The 24652-nt window shown below is 43.6% G+C and overlaps 1 protein-coding gene across 2 annotated transcripts in view; it reads right to left on the bottom strand.

Annotated features, from left to right (window-relative positions):
- The window catches only part of WNK3 (WNK lysine deficient protein kinase 3), an 856642-nt gene that overhangs the window by 212490 nt on the left and 619500 nt on the right, over window positions 1-24652 (bottom strand). For both annotated transcript variants that reach the window (XM_078664557.1, XM_078664558.1), the window contains exons 18-20: window positions 21209-21287; window positions 20485-20576; window positions 19601-20163 (exon numbers count right to left, since the gene is read on the bottom strand). In XM_078664557.1, the coding sequence (XP_078520683.1) occupies window positions 19601-20163; window positions 20485-20576; window positions 21209-21287 (734 nt within the window). The remainder of the gene's footprint in view (window positions 1-19600; window positions 20164-20484; window positions 20577-21208; window positions 21288-24652) is intronic.

The following is a 24652-nucleotide window of genomic DNA, read 5'->3' as shown; positions in this document are numbered from 1 at the left end:
CTAGTCACCTTACCGAATATGAAAGAAGACCTAGACAGAATATATCGTTTCATCCGTACAGGGGATGATCCAGAAAGTATTAGCGAAGCCATGTCTCAAAGGAAAGCCGAGATCCAGCTCATGATATTAAAGTTTCTGATCAATTGTCTAATAAGAGAACAACATTACCCGTCTAAAGATCCGGCTGAAATGAAAACCCTGACAAGGTGGAGTGATAATATAGCCGAGGGTAAGCACAAGACCGTCGGTGCTATGGAGAGTATGTACAAGAAAATCCGTAGAGAAATAATAAAATTACACGAACAACGTAAAGCAGCACAAGTAAGCGAGAAAGAAAGTAACTCTGATACTGAAGAGGTAGAGGACGAGAATTCCGCCAGAATAGCGTATGTAGGTAAATCTAGATTTCCAGATCGCCATTTACGCCTAGAACACAAGTCTATTTTTCATTCTCCAGCACCAGAACAAGGTTCACTAGAACAAGTGTTTCAAGCTACCGATCACATTCTGAAATCACGAATCGGTTACAGTGAGTTAAGTACCATGCATGAACAAGAACTAGCCCGATCAGCAGTCCGATGGATTACTGATTCTACCACTTTTCCAGACGAAATAGTGGCACAAATGTTTCTGAAAATGCCCCCAGCCGAGCAACGACTGGTGGGTATGTATATGATTCAGCACCTCATTACTTTGTATGAGGGTCAACACTCTGATCCAGGTCCGTTACATGATATCCTGAACGAGTTACTCCAGTATAGATGGAAAGGTCTAGGTACCGACTTAATTAGTGTCATTCTAGAACAGCGTCACAAATATAGAACGTTTCTGAACCCGCATTTTGTTCATGTCTCACCTCCAGAAGGTAAACCATTTTACATGGAGAGACAGAATCCGTTACGAGAAGTCCACCCAGTCAAAGGAACGGGTGGCGAAATGCAGCGAGTGTTTGTTTACACTCCAATTACAAAGATGGAACTCCTCGAGATGAAGAAATTAATTCCCTGTCATGACAAAGATCCAGCAGGGTTCCATAGAGAATTAAAAGACATGCTCCGTATGGGAGAATACACTTACCCAGATATCATTAAAATGTTAAAGGTTCTGCTGCCCGCAGGGGTGTATGAAAAGCTAAAGGAAAAAGAATGGGAGGTGGGAGAGAAAAAGATCGATTGGGCAGTTCTAGAAGCTGAAGACAAGGCACGAGTACCAGGTACCGGTCTTGGAGATAAATGTAAAGAATTACCAGAATTATTAATACAAGTTTTACCCAGATTATTGACAACTAGAAAAGAAGACTGGGATGCAATCTCAGCCTGTAAACAGAAACAAGACGAAGATATTAGTGATTTTTATTCTAGATTTGAAAAATGTTTCAGCATCAACAGTGGCCTCAAGACAAGTAGTGAGTCATACCCTCACCTTTTTGTTACCAAATTAGTCGAGAATTCAAGCCCATCAATTAAAAATCGAGTTCTGAAAGTCGAAAGTACCTGGCAAGCTAATACCCCGTCCCAGATGTTGCAGATGCTTCAATACCACCAGAATAGAATCAGGGAAGAGCAAGAACACGAGAGAAAACGTATGAAAGATACGAAAATGAAAGTACTAGTTGCACAATCTGTTCCTCAAGACAGTCAGAAGAGGGGTCCGAATCAAGCCAGTCATCTTGCAGCTCCCGTTAAAGGGAACTGCAATTATTGTAAACAGCCAGGTCATTTTATAAATGAGTGTGCAGTTCTGAAACACAACATAGCTACTGGTAAGACTAAAGAAAGACCACGTCCGCCTAGACAGGAACAAGTTTCACAGATTCCTCAGCCACAGAATGCACCACAGACAGTTACAGCACCGCAGCCTATTGCTGCAACACAACACGTTACATCGCAGATGTACCAGTATGCACAGTCTGAGTATCCAGAGTACCAGCAGTATTCATGAAACAGCCTAGAGAGGGAGGTAGGCTTGCCTCTCATCGAGATACCTGTAGATCAAGAAGGTCCCTATGTTCACAGTCAAGTATTAGGGAAAGACAGAAAGTTCTTGATTGATACAGGGGCAAGTAGGACCACAATTAGTCATGCCGAAGTTCCAGGGGCTCCGCTCTCAGGCTCAAGAAATGTTTCCCTTGGATTTTCAGGAAAACCTATCGTAAATGAGATTTCAAAACCAGTTTCTCTAGAAGTAGGTCCATTGTCCCGCACTACTGATCTGTTACTTACTAAGTCATGTCCAGAAAACCTATTAGGCATTAAGACACTGAAAGAGTTAGGTGCAGTTATATGCTGTTCCCCAGAGGGAATACGATTGTTCCTACGTGACTTCAAGGGTCACTATGTATTACGAGATTTTGATTCAAGACTGTCTAATGTTCCACAGTATTTATGGGCGCAAGGTCCAACTGATGTAGGTTATATGCAAATCACACCCTATCGTGTGACTCTCAAGCCAGGTGTAGTGTTACCACGAATCAGACAGTACAGATTGCCACCAGAGGCTGTAGCAGCCTTATCCAAAATTATTGACGAGCTTATTGCTCAAGGAGTGGTTGTAGAAACTGACTCCAACGTATGTAATTCTCCGATCATTCCAGTCATGAAACGTACTGATCCAAATGCACCCCCAGTATATCGATTAGTGATTGACCTACGAGAGCTTAATAAATGTATTATTCCGCAGTACCCAGTTGTTCCAGACATCTCTTCCCTATTAACGGCCATTGATTCCGAAGCCACGTTTTTCACTGTCATAGACCTCAAGAACGCATTTTTCAGTGTTCCTATTCATCCAGACAGCCAGTTTCTTTTCGGATTTTGTTTAAATGGAAGGAGCTATATGTTTACACGAGCTCCTCAAGGTTTCACAGAAAGTCCTAGTATTTACAGTCAAGCACTCAAGAGACAACTAGACAACATTCACATGCCAACTGACACTGCCCTGCTCCAGTATGTCGATGATCTACTGATCACAGCCCGTTCTGAACGTGCTTGCGAGCAAGCGTCCCTTACAGTCTTGTATTTCCTAGCCGAGATGGGGCACAAGGTGTCCCCTTCTAAGCTTCAATTCTGTGTCCAGCAAGTGGTATACTTAGGACACTTACTGTCCAAGAGGGGTAGGCAGTTGACACCAGACCGTATCCAGTTAATAGCGAGTCTTCCTCAGCCCAAGACCCAGAAGGAGGTACGTGCTTTTATCGGCCTTACTTCTTATTGCAGACAATGGATTCCTCAGTATGCATTTCTAGCCAAACCACTGATACAGTTAACGACACAGGAGGCAGCCGTATCGACTGTCCTCCCTTGGACATCTGAACATACACTTAGTTTCAATGAGTTAAAGAAAGCCCTATGCCAAGCTCCAGTTCTAGCAACACCGAACTACAGTAAGCCTTTTACACTTTTCGTTACTGAACGTGAAGGTACAGCATTATCTGTTCTCACACAAGATCAAGCAGGACAATACAAGCCTTGTGCTTATTTTTCGAGCACATTAGATCCTGTAGCCCAGGCTCTGCCTGCGTGCCTCAAGTCAGTTGCAGCCACAGCACTAGCTATCAGACAAAGTGATTCCATAGTCTTAGGACATACCTTGACAGTACAAGTTCCACATTCTGTGGAAGTTCTTTTAAACCGAACACAAACCCAGCACTTGACAATTGCACGTTTAACAGGTTATGAATTGACACTGTTCCAGCCACACATAGAAATCAGACGCTGCAACATTTTAAATCCTGCTACACTGTTACCATCAGTTACTTCGAATCCTGACCCACACGACTGTGTGGAAGTAGTTAACATTACGACAAAGCCAAGACAAGATCTGACAGATATTCCGTTACCAGACCCCGACCTGACACTTTATGTGGATGGTTCATGTATGAGAACAAGTACAGGAGAACTAGTCGCCGCGTATGCAGTGACTACTGACACCGAAGTTATTGAAACACACCGTATTGACACTCTGTCCGCTCAAGCAGCAGAGCTAGTTGCTCTGACACAAGCCTGCATACACGCCAAGAACTTGAAAGTTAATGTTTACACAGATTCACGTTACGCATTTGGAGTTGTACACGACTTCGGAGTGCTCTGGCAGGAGAGAGGTTTCATGACTTCTCATGGAACCAAGAGTCAGCATGGTCTCCTCATTCAAGCTCTGTTAGATGCCATACATTTGCCGACATCTATTGCTATCATGAAGTGCAAAGCACATACGAAAGTTACTGACATTATTTCCCAAGGTAATGATCTAGCAGATCGCACAGCCAAGCTTACAGCACAGACTCCAGACATTCAAGTTAATCCGACACAGACACATACTCCAGACCCGACTACCTGCATGACAGTTAAGGACCCTACACAAGATGTCATAGATATCCAGTTACATGCTACTCCTGAAGAAATCAAGAAATGGTCCGAACAAGGAGGGGTCCAGACAGATCAAGGATGGTTAACGAAGGGTAGAGCCACATGGTTTCTCCCCGACTCTATGGTTCAAGTCATTATCAATACCGCACATAGTCCAGCACATTTAGGAGAAAAAGCTATGTTAGACAGTATCCAGAACATTTGGTTCAACAAGCATTTACGAGCTGCAGCCAAGCAGAAAGTCCGTACCTGTATGATATGTTGTCAGTTTAATCCAGGTAAAAGTGTCCCGGTGGAACAAGGTGGATTCCAGCCCCCTGACCACCCTTTCGAAGTCCTCCAGATGGATTATATTCAGATGGAGCGATGTCGAGGTTTCAAGTATGTCCTTGTAGTTGTATGCGCTTTGTCCAGGTGGACAGAAGCATATCCAGTTCCAGATTACACAGCCGCGACCACTGCCAAGCAGTTGGTTCGTGAGTTTTTCCCCCGTTATGGACTCCCTAGAGTCGTATATTCTGACAACGGTCAGCCATTCTCATCTGAACTCATGAAGCATGTTTCCCTGTTGTTAGGGTACCAGTGGAAGTTTCATTGTGTACGCCATCCTGAAGCAGCCGGTCTCGTAGAGAGACATAATCAGACTCTAAAAATTCGTATCGCAAAAGTGTGTAAAGAAAAAGGTGTGGACTGGCTAGTAGCTCTGCCAGTTGCTTTGTTTTATATGCGCATGGTCGCACATTCCAGATCAGGTCTGTCCCCGTATGAGGTCGTTTTCGGCCGCCCCCCTAACATGTGGGGTACTCCTAGACCCCGAAGTATTACCGATGTTTCAAGTAATATGCTGACAGATTACCTAGCTTCCTTGATGTCTGCCCTCAACTCATGTCGTTCACAGGTTGCTGCCGCATTTCCAGACAATACCGAGGTGGCACCGCATGAAATCGTTCCAGGATCCATGGTGATGGTCCGCAACTTTGACAGGTCAAGTCCGCTGGAGCCTCGTTGGAAAGAGCCCCGACAGGTCCTCCTCACCACCCGTACAGCCGTGAAGTTGGAGGGACGAAAAGGATGGATACACCTTTCTCATGTCAAACTGTTTAAAGGACTGAAACCCGTCTTAAAGAACATTTCCCAGGATTTGAAGGATTGCCAAAATATTGTTTTCAAGGACTGTCCCGCAAAAGACATTGCTACAACCCCTCCCCTGTTAGAGAAAACTCCACAACAGGAGTATAAACTCAAACTCCGGTCTAGTAAAATAAGTCAGTCAGTTTGATTGTCTAAGTCCTCCCCTAGGTGAAACGGTTAGACTGTTTCTGACATGTATAAAATAGACCCCCATAGTGAGAGAGTTAGTCAAAACTCAATCCGATGTATCGTTTTTCTATGTTTCATATTATTTCTCAGCATTATGATTTCCTGTACCAGTTATGCATTTTTCTTGTATTTCCCAGTTCTTCATGTAAATAAGTCTGCTAATGCTACAGTAGAGCACACGTTTAGTGATCTGCCTCCTCATGAACTCTCTTACCGCCGCGCCATGCGAAATAACTCATTTATCCGTATGTTACATTACTCACACCAGACCAGCAATGCCACTAATTGTTGGGTGTGTGGTCGACTCCCCCCTTTCCAGACACCAAAGGGAGTTCTGCCACTCTTTCCTTATCCTTTTTCACATAATGGTTCGTGTGGAGCATGGTCCACGTTAACGTCATCCTCAACAGATATGTCTTTTCTTAACAGTACATGTTTTCCAGACAAGCAAGGTCTTCCCCACAGAACAGGTTTAGATCTAGAAAATGAAGTATATAATTTAGGTAATTATTCGTCGAATTTCATGGTCCTGAATGTTCAGTCTGATACTACTCCAGACTTACCTGCTATTTCAGTACTACCAGTCAAAGGCGAATTATGTGTCCAAAATAATGGTTCTGTACATGTAGGACATAGTGATTGTACTACTATTGTCAAGTATAGTGACAGTGGGAAATCTATTTTCAAAGCTTCACGTCATTCTTATTTTATTTGTGGTCAAACCGCATATGTTCGTCTGCCCCTCGATTGGGAGGGAACCTGTTACATTGCCTTCCTACTGCCACCTGTTTTCCTAGCCCCACCTGATTATCATAGAAACACACATCTAGTACATGTTAGACATAAAAGGGAGTCCCCAATTGTCGATTATACTGAAACTACTCTAGAACAATATACCGATTTCAATAAAGGTTTCTTCTTCTTTATAGGCCCTGTCCAGAATAGTAAGTTAATCCGTAGATTAACCAGAACCCTTGAAGCTGTAGTAAATGAGACTGCCTCCGCTCTAGGTAACTTAACCGAAGAGCAATCTGCTATGAGATTTGTCGTTTTACAGAATCGTCTCGTCCTTGACGTCATACTGGCCGATAGGGGCGGGGCCTGTAGAGTCATCGGATCCAGTTGCTGCATTTTCATTCCAAATAACGCGCCGTCTGTTTATTCAGCTATAACCAGACTCCATAAAATTGCCCATCTGATACACCAAGATCCAGGCACCTGGACATGGTCCGGTTGGTTCTGGAATATAATTTCCGCATGGGGATGGAAAGTCTTGTCCTTTCTAGGTATTGCAGTAGCGATCATATTCAGCTGCTGCCTCTGTATACAATGTGGCCCTGCGATTTGCGGCATTTGTGCTACCTCTTGTATTCCTAGTCCCAAGCCCCGTTCTAAATCCCGTTCCAGGATAATTCGAGACGAGCAAATGATACTGTATGAAATGATAGACGGTATCATGAATATTGATGTTTCCTGATGGAAACGTAGTGACAAGGAGGGAATGTGGAAAAGTAAATTTTGCCATGTTCTGTGTCCCTACGTGTCATCCATCATATGTTATGTGTGCATGATTAAATATGCATATGTATTCCCCATGTCCGATTAATGACGCAATTACAGTTGTGTCCACCTCTAGTATGCCAGTTTCCAGTCCTCGTGAATACTACGAATATCAGGCCTATGTAAAGCTACGTTGCCACGTTTCTCAGTGTGCACGTTATTCTATTATAAAGACCCCGTTTCTAGGCCTCAAAAGGGCCTGGACACTAGATTCAGCTCCTGTCTCCTGAAGCCTCGCTGAGGAGCGATACAGCCCCCACCTGTATCCTCGACCCTTCACTTACTTCCTACCTCGCAGTGCCCGGCCCAGCCTGGCTCAGTCTCTGAGTCTGCCAAGAATATGTTATGATTCCAGTTATCAGTTCAGTCCTCCTTCTCTGCATTCCTAAGCTACTGAACTGCATCAATAGTTTCCGTCATTGTCTAGCCTTCACGTCTCCACGTTAAGAGAAATACTGCATTTAATGGTCATTTAATATTCTTCATCACGCACTACATGTAGAATAATGCATGGTCCAGTCTTAGAATCAAGTTAGCCTTTCCTCTCCTGACTTCTAGTTTATATCAACATGTTCTCTAAACATCAGATACTAGATACTGTTTAGGTACATGTCGCTCTGACCCTCCAGACTTCAGTCTCTGCTCCTAGCACAGAGTTCGTAGCCCCCAGCTTCTCCTAGTAACACGTCACTGCTAGTTTGCGCGCACCATCAGGTTAGAGGTCCCGGCTCCTTAGGTAGCCCCCTCCAATGGTTTCCGCCCCATTCATGACATATTCTGTTACGTTTGCATCACATGTCTATGTATACGCCCTGTTACACCTCTTTTTCTTCCTTATCTTTCGCGACTGCTACGCGTCACGCCTTCTGCTCCACCCACTGCTACGCCTACTGCAATGTAATGCTATGTGTTTGCGTTATGTATATATGCTCATGTATTGTTATTAAAAGCCAGCGCGCTCATCCCAGATCCAGCCCCAGCAGCTGCTGGGCCCTGTCATCCTATTCCTATGCAGGTTGTCCTGTTCCTGTCCTTATGCTGTATTAAACCTGCAAAAACTCCTACTACCTCGAATCTTGACTCTTATTTATTGAGCTATCTGTTATGATATATGTCTAGTCAAAAAGAGAGGTATTATTTATTTATTTACCACATACTGGGTGTAGTATACGAACCCAACATTGATGAACCATCTATTTATGATCGACTAAATATTGAATTATTAGATTGGGAAGGAGAGATACTAGTTATGGGCGATTTTAATTGTGTTATGAATTATGATTTAGATACCACTAGACGCGGCGCTTTCCAGCGAATGCGCAAAACACGTGCTGCGATACTAGAACTTAGTCGTCTGCATAATCTAAAAGATGCTTGGCGTACTATATATCCTAATCTTGCCGGGTTTACTTCTTATTCTGCACCACACAAATTATGTTCTAGAATAGATTTGGTCTGGGTCACTGAGAGTATCTTGAATTCCAGTAGCGTTGATTTGTGCTCTAGAGTAACATCAGATCACAACCCCGTCCTCCTAGAATTTAGTCTTTCTACCAGGAAACAAGGTTTCAGGCAGTTTACGTTTCCAAGATATCTATTATCTGATGCAGCTTTTATCTCTGAACGTAAACCTCATATTTCTGAATTTATAGAGATTAATTTAAATTTGGCTGCAGTAACATCTGTGTGGGATGCTTGCAAGGCCAGCATAAGGGGCTTTGCCCAGCAATTCGTTTTTAGAAAGAATCCGAACTAAGGAAAGAAATGAAGCTTATGACTTCAACAGCTCTGTCTTTGGAAACTAAACTGGCAGAAGCACTTCAAAATGGTGGTTCTAATGTTGATAAATTAAAAATGGAATTAGTGAATCTTCGGACAGCTAATAAAAAAATGTTAAGGGAGAAACAGTGTGAAATTACATAAATTTCATCTTACACAATATGAGAGCGGAGACAGAATCGGTAAGATCTTAGCTTATAAAACAGCTGATAAAAAGGCTAAAACTCTAATCATAAAAGGAACAAACTCTATAACTTATAGACAACCAGATCAAATTTTAGACCAATTTGTTAAATACTATAGGATTCTATATACTCCAGAAACTACTCCTACTAATCAAAACATTATCATATATCAATATTAATATGACCTAACAACGCGAGATAGAAGGAATTGATCAACTTGATGAAAGTATTACCGCTACTGAGATCTGGTCAGCAATTGCCACTCTCCCATTGGGTAAGGCAGCGGGAGAAGACCTGCTTCCCATTGAAATCTATAAAATATGTATTCAGGATTTACTTCCTCTCTTTAGTCTAGTCATAGACTCGAAAGGAGAAACAGGCAAAGCCCCAATATCGTGGAATACAGCTAAAATTGTTTTCTTTCTTAAAAAACATAAACCTGCAGACGAGTGTGGGTCGTACAGTGGCGAATATATTTGCAAAGATTCTGGCTAATCAACTCGTCCCCTTTATGCCAGAATTGGTCAATTTACAGCAGCACGGATTTGTGCTGGGGAGGGACACAACTGCCCATGTAAATACAGCAATAACTGCTTTTGATGTTGCTTCCAGTTGCTCCTCCCCACTCGGAATGGTCATGCTAGATGCTGAGAAAGCATTTGACCGAGTGGGGTGGGTCTATCTATGGGCTGTATTGAAGGCATTCGGATTTCAGGCGCAATTTCTTGGATGGTTTCAGTCCCTTTACGATCAACCTACTGCTAAAATTAGCTATGCTGGTATGGACTCATTAAATTTCCCCATAGCTAGGGGCACTCGGCAAGGGTGTCCTTTATCACCCTTGCTGTTTGCCCTTTCCTTGGAACCGTTTCTAAATGCTTTACAAAACCAAGCTGATACTATTCCTTTCCAACACGGAACAAATGCTTTAAAAATAACCGCGTATGCTGACGATATCGCAATTTTCACCACAGATTTGGCTAAATCCCTTTCCGGGATAATCAAGGAAGCAAATACATATGGGGATATCTTTGGCTATAAACTAAACTTAAATAAAACTCAGGTTATAGTTAATTACAAGCCAGGTAATATATTCCAAGGTATATGTAAATCTGCTACATATCTGGGGGTGAAAATCTCTGTGAATATCGGTGAACTAATAGCGCTTAATTATGATCCTTTGTTAAAGGAGGTAGCATCTTTACTTAAAAAAATGGCATAAGATTCCACTCAGCCTAGTCGGACGGATCAATCTAATTAAGATAAAAGTCTTGCCAAAATGTTTGTATTTATTTCGTTCTATTCCCGTATGGCTAAATAATGTTTTTTTTTTAAAAACTGGATAGTATGTGTAGCAGTTACATTTGGGGTTACAAGAAAGCCCGTAGGCCGATACAAGTACTTAAAACTTTCAATTGAAAAAGGAGGGCTAAATTTTCCGGACTTTAAGCTATATTTTTTTGCAACCTTCTTTAGGCGCTTCCGAAGTCTGCTTTAAACCGACAATCCACTTTTTTATTTTCAGTTTATGTTGGGAACAGATAGCAATCAGTTCTTGGCTAGAGTACACGATCCAAACTACTTTAAAAGGGTCAAGTTCAAGATTGCTAGGGAGATGGTAAGAATTTGGAATTCGATGATGGTTTTCAGCAACGTTTCCTTTTTTCATTCTATACTGCAGCTTTGGGGCAACCTGGGATTACCTGGAATTTTTTCGGACGGGGCCGGGCAATTATGGGCTAGCTGTGGTATTAATACCTTAGGTGACTTATATGGCTCAACTGGGTTCCTTGAATTTACAACACTTAAACTTCTGTATAAATTGAATGATTCTATGCATTTTAAATATATGCAAATTCGGGATTTTTTGGTTCGAAAAATGAAAATTAATGAGGCTGCAGACTCTGACATCATGACATGCCTCTATTCTAGTAAAACTAAATCACTTATTAGCGAGGGATATAAATATTTAATTCAATCTAAAACTGATGATTGTATTAAATTAGCAGCTAAATGGACCACTAGAATGGGTGCCAATATAGTCCCAAACCAGATATCAGCCTCTCTGTGTAGAATTCATCAGGTGGTTCAGTTTTCTAGTTTAAGACTTCAGACATACAGAACAATCTGCCAATTTTATTATACCCCTCAAAGAATTTCACGCTGGACACCTAATAACTTATATAATCTTCGTTCTAAATGCCCCAAGTGCGATCTGTTTGCAGCAGATCTGGAGCACATGCTCTTTTCTTGCCCGCACTATCCGAATTTTGGAAGGGAATAGAACGTATTCTGAATGAAAAGCAGATCACTTTTTCTCCTCTCTCAGCTACTATGGTTCTGTTAGACCTGCAGGATATTAGTAGCCCTCACAAAGATCTAAATACTATTCTAATAGCCTGCGCAAGATTGACAATTACAAGGGCTTGGATCTCTACGAAACCTCCACATGTCATGGAGTGGTGGTCTCTAGTTAGTGAAATATATACAATGGAATCTGCTTTAGCTCAAATAAGGGGCCTTCGTTCTATGAAGAAGTTGGAGAGAATATGGGGAGTGCTATCTATTGTGAGAATTGACTTTACTTTCTTTTAAGTTTTTGTTAAAGCTACCAGAATCATACATCTAAGGCACATGTATGCTATGTGAACTGTTTATTATAATTTACATCTTTGTATCTATATTTGCTAATGAATTTTTTATTGTGCTCAAATTGAATGACTTTATGCTTTTCTACTCTGTTTCTGTCTCTCGCAATGTTAATAAAAAAGTTACTGTATGTATTGTAATGTGATTTATTGCCCCTATTGATGATTAGTTCACATCTTATGATTTAGTTTGTTAGTAATGATCACGCTTGTGCCAGTTAGATATTACCCGTGAGTACAGCATTTAATTCGGTGGTTCATCCTAGTTGTTTATCCTGTTCCAATATGGCCGAACTTATTTTTCACCCCAGCTTTAGTCCGATTTCACTTTTTAGTCACCTCAGCGGTAGTCCGACTTCACTTTTTAGAACACCACGCTCAAACAACGCTTTATCAGCAAGGACGGGTTAGTCTCGCGTTTGCTCACTTTGAGATTACAACGCACGTATATTTGCATTAGTGGTAAGTTGATAACATCACGATTATTGCGGGGGTTAATAACTGGTCATATTCACACTTAAGAATCGAGTAGGACTGATTAATAACTGTATGAAAATTCGGAGGTACCGCTTGGTTTCTCTTTCGGTACTATGTAATACTCACCATGCTTTATATGTGACATTGGTTTTTGGTTCATTTAGCCGCAATATGTTTACAAGATTATCACGTCATGGGCCACAACAGGTTTATTTTTCAGAGTTGTAATTTAATTCAAATGAGTTTCTTCCGGGTTTAATTTTCTTATAGTAACTGTCATGTTTGCAAATGTACTGCAGGTCTATCATATGTGAGATCTGTAATTGAATTGATAGAAAGATGGACCCTCATTTATACATATTATCTTTACAGATTCCCCTGACGAAGTACCTGCTATAGGTACGAAATGCATTGGGAAAAGCTCTACATATCTATATGGATTTATGATCATGTTATACTTCACGATGTGAATTTCAACATTGAGAATTGATTAAATAAATCAAATGATGATTTAAATTTGATGAACTCACTATCCATTGGTCTTATATGATTTACAACAAGAAAGAGATCGCAGTGTCGATCCAACACAGCAGCGCCCAGAGGGTCGCTCCCAAGACAAAGGGAACGCTTCTTTCAACACAGGGATGTGTGCCATGTCGACTCTTTGTTTAGATCTGTACTTAGGCGCTCAGCCTGCAAAGGCAGTGTGTGTGTGTCAGGGTACAGGGCCCATAAGGGTGGCACAATAAGTGCTGCAGCCCTTAGGGGGTCTTCTCTGGTCACCATTCCCTGGATACCTAGGGTACCATTTACTAGGGGCTGAAAGGTGGCCAGAGATGCCAATTGGGTTTTTGTTTCAACACAGTTTTAGGGAAGGAACACAGGCCCTGGGTACCTGGTTGGAAGGAGCTCAGGGCACACTCAGTCAAAGCACATCAGCAGTTTAGAAAAAAGTGGGGGCATACCAATGCAAGAAAGATGGCACTTTCTCACACCTGGCTCCTGTACTTAAAGATAGGGTTAATATAGGGTTAATTTTGGCGGCGCTTGGGGGTAAAACTTTAAGTCGCAAAGACGTGGGGGTGAGTGGACCCCCGAGTGTTCAAGATTTATAGGCGCGGAATCCCCATCCTCTCTAAGCTCTTCCTCATCTCGGGCCGGGGACGGCGCCGGAGATGGATTCGGAGACGGATTCGGAGCTGGAGTCGCAATCGGAGCCGGAGACGGCGCCCGAGACTCAGATGGAGAAGCCTCACCTTCAGGTTCTGGATCCGAAACTTCAAGAGTCACCACCTTCGAACGTACCATCTTCGGTGACACCGACCTCGATCTCGACTCCTTACCAGAACGACGTCGGGATTCATGTCTCCTCTTCTTATGTTTTCTCTTCTTTGAAACATGATCCGAAGCCGACTTCGAGGACGACCTCCCTCGAGATCTAGACCTCGACCTTGATCTTGACTTCGACCTCGCCCTTCGAGAACGGGGCCTCGACGATTTCTCCTTTCCAGCTTTCATCTTAGCTACCAGGAGCTTCGCCTCTCTCTCCCTCAGGGCCTTCGGGTTCATCTTCTTACACGAAGAGCAGTCATCCACATCATGGTCCGAGCTCAAGCACCAGATGCAGTCGCTGTGTGGGTCGGTAATGGACATCATTTTGCCACATTCTCTGCATGGCTTGAAGCCGGTCTTTTTCGAAGACATAGTCGAAGATACAGGATACAGAGAAGCAGAAAATGGTAACAATATAGACAACAAAGTATCCGTTGGCTACAGAGATTCCCGATAACCGTTAGCGTCGACGACGCGGAGAAAAGGGAACTGATGTCATCACGCCGGCGTGGGCCTATTATAGGCATCGGTGACGTCAGCGGAGTCGCGAGCGAGGTCGTGTCTCTATGACGTCAGTAGTCCACGTCGGCGCGAGGCTACGAAAAAAGAATTTCCGAATGTTGCTGACGCAAGGGGATATTCACAAGGTGAGGAATCCACACGGCAGATGTATCTATCAGAATAGGAGATTTATCAAAGTCAGGGCTATGCTCGAAAATATGAGAACATCTGGGGCAAAGAGGGCTCATATAGGGAAACTTAAAAGCCTGTTCTGAGAATTTTAGGAGGGAGGAAGGATTGTGGTTCGAACAAGGATTGAAGTAGTCATCCATGTTTTACTGCATTTACATACATATTCAAATGATTTGTCTGCCCATTTTTTCACTGCCTGAAACTGTTATGGTAGATTTCTCTCCATCTTGGACTGTCATGTAACTGTCCACAAATGTATACTTTGATGCGTACTGAGCAACTGTTAAATAAAAAGATTTCCTTTAAAAAAAATTAAAAAAGATTACTTGACCGCAGAGATCGACTGGGTGTGTAAGAAGACACCAGAGATTTAAGATAGATCGGGCCGGAATTAGATAGACATTTATGCACATAACACAGTGCTTTGAATTTGACACAACGCTTAATAGGAAGCCAATGAAGTTCCCGGAGTAGATTGGCAGTCGAAGAGTACTTTAGTGGATGGAGTAAAAGTCTAGCCGCCGCCTGAGTAAACTCTTCTTGACCCTTAGATAGAGAATGTTTCCATAATCTAATCTGGACATAACTAGGGCCTAAAATGACTGTTCTTTGGGCTAAGCTGGAAAGACAGCCCAAGATTTTCTCAAGCAGTCTTAGGATGCCAAAACAAGTGGCCGTCGCCTTTGTGATTTAGTGACTCATAGATAATTCCTTATCCAGCCAAAACAGGGAGATTTTGTTTCCTTTTCGTAACAATATTTGTGACACACAGGATACAAATGTAGTGTGCATCATTTTTTCGCAGAGAACGCAGGCCAGTTACTATTAACCATCGGTATAACTTTGGAGTTTGGTGAGATATATACATATATCTAGAGCCATAGAACTTTTCCGGTAAGCCCCCACCCCCCTCTTTTTGCACCTATGTTGTTTTTCACCTTAATTTTTTTAGCGTCAGATTTATTCATCGCTATTCCTATTTTTCTAGTGGCTGCCTTTATAGGACCAAAGACGCCTCTAGAATTACACCACCCCTAGTCATAGGAGGATATAGATCACGGTAAATGATTTTGTGCTACTGAGATTAAATCTGTCGGTACATGTCTATTTTTTATCACCTCTTTTGGTCTTTGAATACACGTTCGGTTAAACCATTATTCAGAATCACGGTTTTTCTAAGTTGGTTTCACATTTCACTTGGGTGCTTTTGGATTTTTTCATTGGTTGGTGCCGCACCACACCGAGGAAGTTTTGTAAATAAATGTACATATATGTAAAACATTTATACATAGATAATCTTGTTCTTGGATTACGAAATATATATATGGGACTGTTCCATTTGTTTCTTTTGATTTTATAGACTGATTTTTATTAGCCCTCGTCCTGATGAGGCCCGTATTTATTGGGCTGAAACGCGTCGACATTTCTAAGAAGACACCATTCAAAATGTTTATGTTGTAGAACTAGATCCACAAGGAGTATTCAAATAAGAAAGGTTTAAATAATATATACCTGTTAGGCTCCTTACAGCTGTTCAAGGACTCTGCGCAGTTATTTTCTTGAGAGAACGAGGACACAGCAATCTGAGTATGATCAGCATATGGCAAAACCAAAGGGGATGATGGACGGAGTGTTAAACAATGCAAGCATTCACCCCCAGTCAACTGATCTGGGTTTAATCCATTATCATTCTTTAGCTCACTCTGCCACCACACTTTAGACATGGCCATATGCAAATCAGTCTGACCCTGTGCCTCATGGGAACAGTCCAGCCCGAACTTCCGAGCCATGTCATAATCCATATCTGCTATCTTCCACTGGCCACTTCTGTCCGACCTCAGATACATCCGCCCTCCCTTCTTTTCAGCCTTCTTCGCCCTTCCTCCTCGTCACTTCCACCGCCCTGTTTACCACCTTCACTCCTCCCTGCACCCCCCCTTCCCTTGTCCTCCCTCTGCCCTCATTTCTGCCCCTCCTGCTCTCGTCCTTACAAACCCAATCTGACCACCAACCTCCCTATTCTCCTCTGCAATTTTGCGGCTCTCTTTTCAATGTATGCCTGGTTATTTTTGATTATCACATCTCCCACTTTTCGGTGTTCTTATTTCCCATATTTATCATTTTGAAATATGTCTGGCGGAGACTTATATGTTGTTTATACTCATTTATGCTATGTATGACCCATGTCTTACTGACCTTCTTGTCTCAAAAATGTAAAGCGCTCTGATACCCCTGGGTCCAGCCAGCGCTATATAAAACCTCTAAATAAATAAATAAATGTCTTCCCTGGACAGGAAACAAGCATCCTGGGATCGGTTTCTGGCTAATCATCCATCATCAGCCAGGCTAGCTTGAATCCAGTGGCAAAGTGAGCAGGGGGACCCACGTCTGGGCATACCCTGCCAACTTAGGGCAAATAAGCAAAACCAAAGGGGATGATGGACGGAGTGTTAAACAATGTAAACACTCACCGCCAGTCAGCTGATCTGGGTTTAATCCATCATCATTCTTTAGCTCACTCAGTCACCCCAGTTCAGACATGGCCATATGCAAATCAGTCTGACCCTGTGCCTCATGGGAACAGTCCAGCCCTAACTGCAAAGCCATGTCTTCCCTGGACCGGAAACAAGCATCCTGGGAACGGTTTCTGGCTAATCAGCAGTCAACAGCCAGGCTAGCTTGAATCCAGTTAGCCAGAAACCGGTCCCAGGATGCTTGTTTCCGGTCCAGGGAAGACATGGCTTTTCAGTTCGGGATGATGGATTAAACCCAGATCTGTGACTGGGGGTGAGTGCTTGCATTGTTCAACACTCAGTCCATCATGGCATTACAAATGTCGGTAAGGCGTGGAGCCAGCATTTCAGGAGCTTGCTTGAAGACATTGGGGGGAAAAGGGTCATGAGGGGAGCTTGATTTAGTCTGTTGAATAAGAGCGGTGATCTTCTCATTTGTGACTGATTTAAATTTAGAGAAGCTCAAGGCATCGGAAGTGCCAACACTGATGTAGGTGTGGTTGTCAGGACGAGTGTTGGTTTTGAATATGTCATAGATTAGCTCCAATTTCTTTAAAAAGTGTTGTGCTAGAGAGTCACAGAATGTTTGTGATGGCTCAATGGAATTTGTTTCTAGGGGACCTGATAGTTTTGAAACCATTTGAAAAAGTTCTCTTGTGGAGTTCTTTGCCAATTTGATTCAATTGGTGAAATAGACGCATTTTTCTGAATTAATTAGGTTTTTATATTCAGTCAGTAGGGTTTTGTAGGTGGAGACTTCTCGAGTATTATAGTCCTTTCTCCAGCACCTTTCCTGTTGCCTACATTCCTGTTTTTTTGCCCTGAATGTTTCAGAAAACCATGGGGTAGTAGGTGATTTTCTTTTATTTGTGGCTTTTTTTTTTAGAAGGGGCTAACTTATCAGCTGCTTATAGGAGCCAATTGTTAAATTGTAAAGAGGCAACTTCCACATCTTCTGACAGCTCAATTTGATTTTTAGATAGTTGGCCACTCAGCGTGTTACCGTCAACCTGTTTCCAGCTACGGTCTGTCCTGGTTAAATGTTTCAAACAATTCCCTTTGTGAGTGGGCGGGTTGAGTAGCTCAAAAATGATAGCTAAGTGATCTGTTCAAATCAGAGGCCGCATCTCCTTGACTAATATGTAGTCATTATTGGTAAAAATACCATCGAGAGTGTGCCCTGCTCAGTGTGTAGGGCCTGCTACTGTTTGTCTTAGACCGGTCAATGTCATAAGATTGGTTAGGGTGTCAGTATTACTATCGGAGTTATCTTCCAAATGGAAAGTAAAGTCACCTAGAATATGTGTTGAGTTCTCAATTGCACATGCCTCAAGCAGTGATTTAATAGTATTTAAAAAACTTGCTTTGCTTCCTGGTGGTCGGTAAAGTAGTATCCCTTTAAAAGTTGAGCAATTGGCAATTTTTACATTGAAGGAGAAAGCTTTGCAATCATGACTGGGTATGGGCACAGGAAGCTTTTAAGATGTCCCGATAGATCATAGCAATCCTCCCCTTTTTTCTCTGTTCTGTCAAACTTAAATACCTTGAAGCCTTGTAGGACAGCATGGTAGAAGTCAGAACCTGCCGTTTTGTCTCCCCAAGTTTCTGTGATAAAGAGTACGTCAAGCTGTTTAGCATCAATCAGCTCGGCGATCTCTAGCCTATGCTTGGGCAGAGACCGGGCGTTGATTAGAGCACAGCGAGTAGTGCCGAAAGTATTTGATATTAAAGGCGCATTGGAGGGGAAATATACCTGCGACGGTGGGTTAGGCCGGAGTATGAAGCCACAAACAGGACATTTTCCAGATGATTTTACGGGAAGTTTGCAAAGGTCTAAGCCTATACAATTAGTTGGTTTCCTATTCAGCCTGTGCAGCTCCTCACCAGAGTAACTGTAGTCTACCCTGGAACACCTTGCAAGCCGAGCAGCATCCTTGGCACGGTCTTAAAGCGGACGGGCGCAGATGGGCTTGCCTTTGGCGCGCCAGCTTCGTGCGTCTGCTGCGCGTTTGATTTCCCATGTGCCCTATATACTCCCCCCACTCCCAAGTGCAGATTTGGGCTGGAGAGCCAACCACCACCACCAAGATGGCGACCATCACAGCCTGAACCCTGGAGAAAAACGAAGAACTCTCTCTGCTCAAATGGAACACAGCAGCGGACCAGAGTGAAATCTGGGAGAGGTAAGTGCTATAGTGCAATTGGAGGCTAAAACAAAGTTTAAAACATAGGCGATTCAGTTTCTAGCAGCAATTCTTGGTGCCAATAGCCCTAAAAGTGAAAGGTGCTATTGCTATGTAAACTATTGGCCATTTAGGTTTAAAACTGAAAAGTTTGAAGTCTTTTGTAAACCATCTTTATCAAATTCTAGAGGTGGAGTTTTGGAACCTTTTGTAAACCATTGTTCACTCTGCCCTAGTGGTGAGGGCTTTACCCCTGAACTAAACACTGATGCCCTACACATGAAGGGCTCTAACCAAAGGAACCTCATGACTATCCAGCCCTAAAGGTGGAAGGTTCTGCAGCAATGTCCCAACTCTCCAGACCACTGACTGCTCAGCATCTGAGTTGAAAGGATCCAACTCTGCGTAAATCATTCACCACATAGTTCTAGAATGGGAAAGCTTAGCTGTTACACACTGTTCCAATCATTTACGAACCACACCACATAGCCAGAGAGGGAAAAGGTTACTCTCCTCAATATTTAAAGCCGTATGGGCAACTCTTACTTTTTGCGCAGCCTCTGCAGCTCCACCTTCAAGTCTTCATCCTCAACTTCGGACTCATCATCACTGCTCATCGGGGAGGAGGGAGAGTAGAACAGAGGATTTTGACACTGGACGTAGCATCCTTCAGTGGGTTGCTGCTGGATCTCAGCCGCGTGCTCCAAAGTGTCGCTTTGTTCATCCTCGACACACTGGATCGCAGATGGCTCACTGTCTGTGCTGGGCTGCTTGCTTAAGGCATCTTTTGAGTGCGGCTCTAAGCTGCCTGATGCAAGTCTCTGGTCTTTCGTAGAGGCTTCCAACTCATTTGCTGAGGTGACAACTGATCCATCCAGCTGAGCTGCAGAGTTAACAGACAAGACTGTGCCTTCAGCGGAACGACCTGGAATGAATGTAAGCGGCTTGTTGGATGACAAGGTCTGTGCACATGCAGCAGTTGGCTCAGTGTCTATCACAGATTGGAGCATCTCAGTGCCAGGTGCCAGCTCTTGCGGGTGTGACAGCACAAGATGCAGGTCATTAACAGTGGAATCAGTCTCCTCCAGTTGCTGAGGCACGGAAATAACCTACACAAAAACACAGAAAAGATCACATGCTAGCACAAGACAGCCTTACCGTTTGACATAAAGACAGCCACCATCAGCTGCAAAAGTATGTCTTAACAACGCACTGTCTGAAGATGGACTGACGGGTACTCATGTGCTCTGACGATATGCAGCATCCAATTATTCTAATACTGAGACCCGCACAGCTTTGACAATGCGCTTCATTCTCGCACTCACACACCTCCGCTTTAACAATGCACGTTCATGGTTGGTCACATTACATATCATTTCAGTGGCAATGCACAGGGCACTCGGTGGCTGTGCACAGCATAGGATACCCACCTGGAAGCGCCCCCGCTTGAAGGCACTCGATGGTTTGTTTCCCTTTGCAGCATGAATAGCATTGTCAGAGGCACCGATGCTCTTTGCTTCCACTAGCACCAAGTTATAATGGAGAGAAAAGGCAAAGGAGGGAAGAGAAGGGTGAGATCATTACTCATCAATAGTTATGGCTGCACCAAAGAAAGAAAAGTTAAAAAAGCAAAAGAGTAACCTGCTGCTACATAACAACCAATAATGGAAAGAGGGAAGGATAGCATTGGGGCAAAAGAGGAGCAGGGCGGAGGGTGGGGGGTGGGGGGCTGGGGAGAGGATCAGTAAGACGAATAGCTAAAGCGATACACCAGACAATCAGAAAAAAAAGCAATAAAATGCATCATGACTGAACCTGCACACACGCACACGAAGTTCCGCCCGCCCTTGCACATGGCAGACATAAAGGCACACACAAGTTGTGGGGAGAGAACACAGGAGAAGTTAAGACATTTCAAATGAAATAAATGATAAAGAAATAAAAGTATATACATACGTAAACCAACCAAAAGGGGGTGTCCCTAGTCTATGGCCCTGACTGTAAGCACACTACCTTGCTGGACTCTGGATCTCTTGAACAGGCTGCTGGACTGCCGTAGCCTGCATGCCCAGCTTTTTAATTTGCGAGTCCACGACCTCTTGCTAATAGGATTTTTGAGACTAGGACAAGTAAAGCTTAGGCCAAAATATCCACCTCCTGTCTGCAGATGCGGGGCTCCGTTGGTAGTGTAGGCCGCGAGGTCTTCAGGGGGCAAGGCTTCCAGGGAGCTCTCCTGAAAGGAAAGGAGAGACAAAAGAAATAAAGGCAATCCCAACACGGCCTTCAGGAGTGAGCACTTGCCCTCCCGTACTACAGAACTGATGGTCACAGAAACGCTTCTATCATTCTGAACCACTTTTAATTATTCTAGACACATTTGACTCCATTGCTCTTTACCTCATCTGTGTCAATACAGACAACAGACAATGTCCACCCATATGAAAGTCACTCTTCGACTGTTTCAAAAAGTAATCCAAGTCTGAAGAACAAGTTACTTACCTTCGGTGACGCATTATTTGGTAGAGACAAGATATAGCCGCATGTTCCTTACCATTGAATTTCACAGGTATCAGACTGGATCCGGAAGATTTTTGCAAGAGCAGTACCCCTGCGTGTTGAAAGGTGGCATTGATCGCCTCCACGTTGCGTTGTCTGCGGCGAAATTTACGTCCACGCCACCTATATAGGTGCCACCTCAACACGCTGACGTCAATTACTTTTCACGACTTTCCACGCCAGAAGCGCGGAGCCATGAAGTGGACTGACACTGATATGTCCAAACTAAAGGGCTCATTAGGATGGCGGATGGACTTGCGTCCGTCCGCCACCCTAGAGGAGGAGGGACCGTCCGCAGGGGCTGCAGCGGTCCCTCCAGTGCATTTAGGATGTGACCGCCAGGGTGGCGGTCACATCCTCTATCTTTAACATTGCGGCGGGTGCAGCTTCAAGCTGCACCCGCCGCAATGTTAAAAATGCATACATTGCATTTGTATGCAGAAAGCAGCAGGCACCGCGCGGTGCCTGCCGATTTCTGCATACAAATGCAGGGGGGTACCATAGGTACCCCCCATGTGCACCCCCCACCACCCCTTCACCTAGGGGGCCCGCAACGGGCCCCCGCAGTGAAGTTCCACATGCTTTTCCACGGCGGAAAATCCGCCGCGGAAAAGCATCTTTTCAAGTCTGAGAGACACCGCCACCATATTAGAGCTTTTCCGCCGCGGTTGTAAGCCAACCGCGGCGGAAAAGCTGCGGACGGAAACCAGGACCCACCAGCCATCCTAATGTGGCGGTGGGTCTTTGGTGAGTCCGCACAGGATTTTCCGCATACTCCGGGCCGGCGGTGGCTTCTGCCGGCCCGGAGGATGCGGAAAATCCTCCATCATAATGAGCCCCTAAGGCCCTGAAAGGGATCAGCTCTGACTTTAGAAACTTGACTGCAAAGTGGGGAGGATCGATGGGTCGGTGAGGAATCTGTGGCTATATCTGGTCTTTACCCGATAATGTGTTACCAAATGTTAGTATTGTTCATCTGATAGACATCTAGCAGCAGATTCCTTAACTTCAAATAGATACCCACGCAACATCATCCCCGGTAGTGGCTGCGGATAAATATTCAACTAGAAAGTCTTGCAGGACCGAACTGGCAAAATGCCCGTCCCTGCAGACCTGACTGTTCAGGCAGTAATGCTTGGTGAACTGGGGCAGAGACGCGCACATTGCTACCTGGCAGATGTCCAAACCTGGGACTCCACATGCTAACACAGTGGAAGCAGCTGTTGCCCTGAAGGAATGAGCACTTAAGCTCCTAGGAGGCTGCTTCTTGGTCATCATCAACACAACTTTATTTGGCCACCTCATGGCCATAAAAGTACATTTACACAAAGAATAACCCATAAATACAGTACAAATGGATGGTTAAAAGGTTCAGAGCTACTTTTACATATACAATTATTTTAAAAACGGCCCTTGCTTGGTCAGTGTGTAGCAGATTTTAATACAGAGAACAACCCAGCAAAAAAATGTTTGTTTCTGTACTGCCCGACCCTTCTTCGCGCCAACATTCCCCACAAAGAGTTGGCTGTCCACCCCACACGCTTGTGTAGGTCAAGGTAGAATGACAACAATCTTTTTGAGTCCAGTTGGTGGAGTCCTCCTCTTCTTTTGAGGGATGTGGAGAAGAGTAGAAAGTGGTCAAGGTGACGAATTGGCCCACATGAAATGATGTTATCACTTTCAGTGGGAAAGAAGAAAACAAGTTACTTACCTGTAACTGTAGCTCTCCAGTATTGAAAGCTTTCATAGATTCACATACCTGAATCATTTCCTCGTCTTCTAGACGGGAGTCTCCGGTATATAAAAAGCAATGCTTAGAAGTATAGCTAACTGAAAAAAGGCCTAGGCCCATTTCTCTTTTGCAACCCATAACCTTTGTTATGTAAAAAGGAACAAATTTTTCTCTTAGCCAATCAGAGCTCCTCACCCTCTAGAACCCTCCTGAGAGAACCTTTTTCCCCTCAGATTTTCGGGCACTTGTGCTATAATACTTTTTGTGCCTAATCAGAGGTGAGCCTCTCGGGAGGAGGGTGGGTCGCATGTGAATCTATGAAAGCTTCCAATACTGGAGAACTACAGTTACAGGTAAGTAACTTGTTTTCTTACTCCAGTATTGGAGCTTTCATAGACTCTCATACCTGAATCAGAATAGCGAGCAGTAAAAACATGGCACATTTTGTTCTATCACCTACTTCACACAAATAGGTAACATGTCATTTTCACATAGCAGTAGCTGTATCAAAATATCCATAGACATATCGCCCATAAATGACATATCAAACAGTCTACAATAATAAAATGTACTTATCTTACCAACCAAAGGAAGGAGGGATTACAAAGAGGGCTCACCGTTATTGGAAAAGGTTCCTCAGTACAGCTTGTCCCACTGCTACATCGCTTCTTTCGTGAGCGTCCAGGCAGTAATGTCTGGTAAAGGTATGCGTACTCCTCCAGGTAGCCGCCCTGCATATGTCCTGAATGGAGACGCCTGTAAACAGAGCAGTTGAGGTTGATACCGCTCTTGTGGAATGTGCAGGAACACGTGCTGTCAATGGCTTCCCCGCCGCCTGATGACAGAATTGAATGGCGTTCGAGATCCATCATGCAATTCCCCGTTTTGACAACGGGAAACCTTTCCTGGGGGCGCTAAAAACCACAAACAATTGTGTAGATTTTCTGAAAACTCTTGTCCTATGTAAATAAAATTTCAGGCAACGCTGAACCTCCAGAGTGTGGAGAGTCCTCTCCGCTGCCGTAGATGGTTGAGGAAAGAATCTTTTAAGGATCAATGGCTCATTCAAGTGGAAATCCGTTGGTACTTTCGGAATACATTTTGGATTTGTTCTGAGCACCAATCTGTCCTATCTGAATTGCAGAAAAGGTTCTTGCGTTGTAAGTGCCTGTATTTCTCCCACTCTTCTGGCTGATGTCAGAGCTATTAATAGAGCTACCTTCCAGGATAGGAATTTTAGATCAGTTTTGTGAATTGGCTCAAATGGTGGTTTCATCAATTGTGATAAAACAATGTTCAGTTGCCATAGA

The sequence above is a fragment of the Lissotriton helveticus genome, chromosome 10 (genome assembly GCF_964261635.1).
Source record: "Lissotriton helveticus chromosome 10, aLisHel1.1, whole genome shotgun sequence".
Lineage (NCBI taxonomy): Eukaryota > Metazoa > Chordata > Amphibia > Caudata > Salamandridae > Lissotriton > Lissotriton helveticus.
This window is presented reverse-complemented; position numbering and strand designations above follow the sequence as displayed.